Below are 2,476 nucleotides of genomic sequence, written 5' to 3'. Positions count from 1 at the left end.
CCAATAATCCCACTACATGAGTATTTTCCCACAGAAAACAAAAACAGTAATTCAAAAAGATATATGCACTCCTATGTTTATTGCAACATTAGTTATACTAGCCAAGATATGAGAGCAACTCCATGTTTATAGCAGCAATGTCCACAATAGCCAAAATATGGAAAGAACCCAGATGTCCATTGAGAGATGAGTGGATAAAGAAGATGTGGTATATATACATAATGGAATAGTACTTGACCATCACATGGATGGAACTAGAGGGCATTATGCTAGGTGAAATAAGTCAGTCAGAGAAAAACAAATACTGTATGATTTCACTCATATGTGGAATTTAAGAAACAAAACAGATGAACATAGAGGAAAGGAAGGAAAAATAAAATAAGATAAAAACAGAGAGGGAGGCAAGTCATAAGAGACTCTTAACTCTAGGAAACAAACTGAGGGTTACTGGAGCGGAGGTGGGTGGGGGGAAGGGATAATTGTGTGGTGAGCATTAAGGAGGGCACTTGATGTAATGAGCACTGGGTGTTATATACAACTGATGAATCACTAAATTCTGCCCCTGAAACTAATAATACACTATATGTTAACTAAATTGAATTTAAATAAAAAATTTTTAAAAAAGCAGCCTAAGTGTCCATCAATAAATGAATAAAGATATATGTATCATACACACACCCATCTACCGTATACATACATACACACAACAGAATATTACACAGCCATAAAAAGGATAGATTTTGCCATTTGCAACAACATGGATGGACCTACGGGGTATTATGAAATAAGTCAGACTGAAAAAGACAAATACTGTATGATTTCACTCATATGTGGAACCAAAAAAACCAATGAATAAACAATCAAAAAGTAAAATCAGACCGGCGGGGCGAGGCGGGGCCGCAGGCACCCACAAGATCCCATGGCCTCCGCACCAGAGCCCGGCGAGCCCGCCAAGGGGAAGATGGAGGGCCACAGAGATTAAAAAAATACATATATCCTACAAGTGATCCCAGTTAGTGGCAGAGCAGAGACAAAAACACAACTCTGGATTTCCAGCTTTTCCCGTCACACCTACCCTCCCCGCCTAGGTGTAGCTGCCATGTCGTATCAACAAAGAATCAAATCAAGTGCAATTTCTTATCACAGCCCTTTAAGCTCCTAGGAATTTTAGATGTTGAAAACATTCCCTGTGCACGGGATTCAATATTGTATGGTTCATTAGGATCTGTTGCGGCTGGCCTTGGACATTTTTTATTAACTAGTAGGATTAGAAGATCATGTGATGTTGGAGTAGGAGGATTTATCCTGGTGACTTTAGGATGCTGGTTCCATTGTAGGTATAATTATGCGAAGCTAAGAATCCAGGAAAGAATTGCCAGAGATGGAATTAAAAATAAGATTTTGTTTGAAAGTACCCACCTTGACCCTGAAAGAAAACAAAGCCCCAGCAAGAGCAGCCGTTGAGCGGAATCATGCTTGAGAATACAACTCCGTGGAGTCAGTGTGAATAAAATGGAGGGCAACTCGATTAAACCTCATATGTACCATTAGACTTTCAATCAAGTAAATAAAAGATGTGTTGGTTGTAAAAAAAAAAAAGTAAAATCAGATCTATAAATACAGAGAACATATTGATGGTTACCAGAGGGAAGGGGATAATAGATGAGCAAAATGGGTGAAGGGGAGTGGGAGATACAGGCTTCCACATATGGAATGAATAAGTCACAGAAATAAAAAGTATAGCATAGGGAATATAGTCAATGGTATTGTAATAGCATTGTATGGTGATGGTAGCTACACTTGTGGTGAGGATAACACAATATATAAAGATATTGAATCACTATGTTGTACACCTGAAATTAATATAACATTGTGTGTAAACTATACTGAAATAAAAAAATATATCCACACATAAACTCATATGTAAATACTATACCATCATTATTAACAATAGCCAAAATGTAGAAACAACCCAGTTGCCCATTAATTGGCAAATAGGTAAACAAAATGTATTATATCCATACAATGGAATATTATTCAGTTGTAAAAAGTAACGAAGCACCAAACATGCTACAATATGGATGTCCCTTGAAAAATTATGCTAAATGAAAGAGGACAGACACAAAATGATTCCATTTATATGAAATGTCCAGAATAGATAAGTATATAGAGACAGAAAGTAGATTAATGATTACCAGGGGCTGCAAAGAGGGGAGACCAGGAGTGACTGCCAATGGGTATGGAATTTTTCAGAGTGATGAAAATATTCTGAAATGAGATAGTAGTAGTAGTTGCACAACTCAGGGAATATACTAAATACAACTGAATTATACCCTTTCAGAGGTTGAATTCTGTGTTATGTGAATTATAGCTCAGTAAGTTATTTTTTTAATTTTATTATGTTATGTTAGTCACCATACAATACATGATTAGTTTTTGATGTAGTGTTCCATGATCTATTGTTTTCATATAACAC

General features: G+C 36.5%; 1 protein-coding gene across 1 annotated transcript; it reads left to right on the top strand.

Moving 5' to 3' along the window:
* The first annotated feature begins 919 nt into the window (after positions 1 to 919).
* On the top strand, positions 920 to 1,464 carry LOC112815852 (cytochrome c oxidase assembly protein COX20, mitochondrial-like). The gene is made up of 2 exons (XM_073890287.1): positions 920 to 962; positions 1,148 to 1,464. Exons 1-2 carry the CDS (start codon positions 920 to 922, stop codon positions 1,462 to 1,464), a joined length of 360 nt encoding a protein of 119 aa, XP_073746388.1.
* The last annotated feature ends 1,012 nt before the right edge of the window (positions 1,465 to 2,476 follow it).

This window comes from Callorhinus ursinus, unplaced genomic scaffold (assembly GCF_003265705.2).
Source record: "Callorhinus ursinus isolate GAN/ISIS: 27379988/994484 unplaced genomic scaffold, GSC_fseal_2.0 scaffold135, whole genome shotgun sequence".
NCBI lineage: Eukaryota > Metazoa > Chordata > Mammalia > Carnivora > Otariidae > Callorhinus > Callorhinus ursinus.
This window is presented reverse-complemented; position numbering and strand designations above follow the sequence as displayed.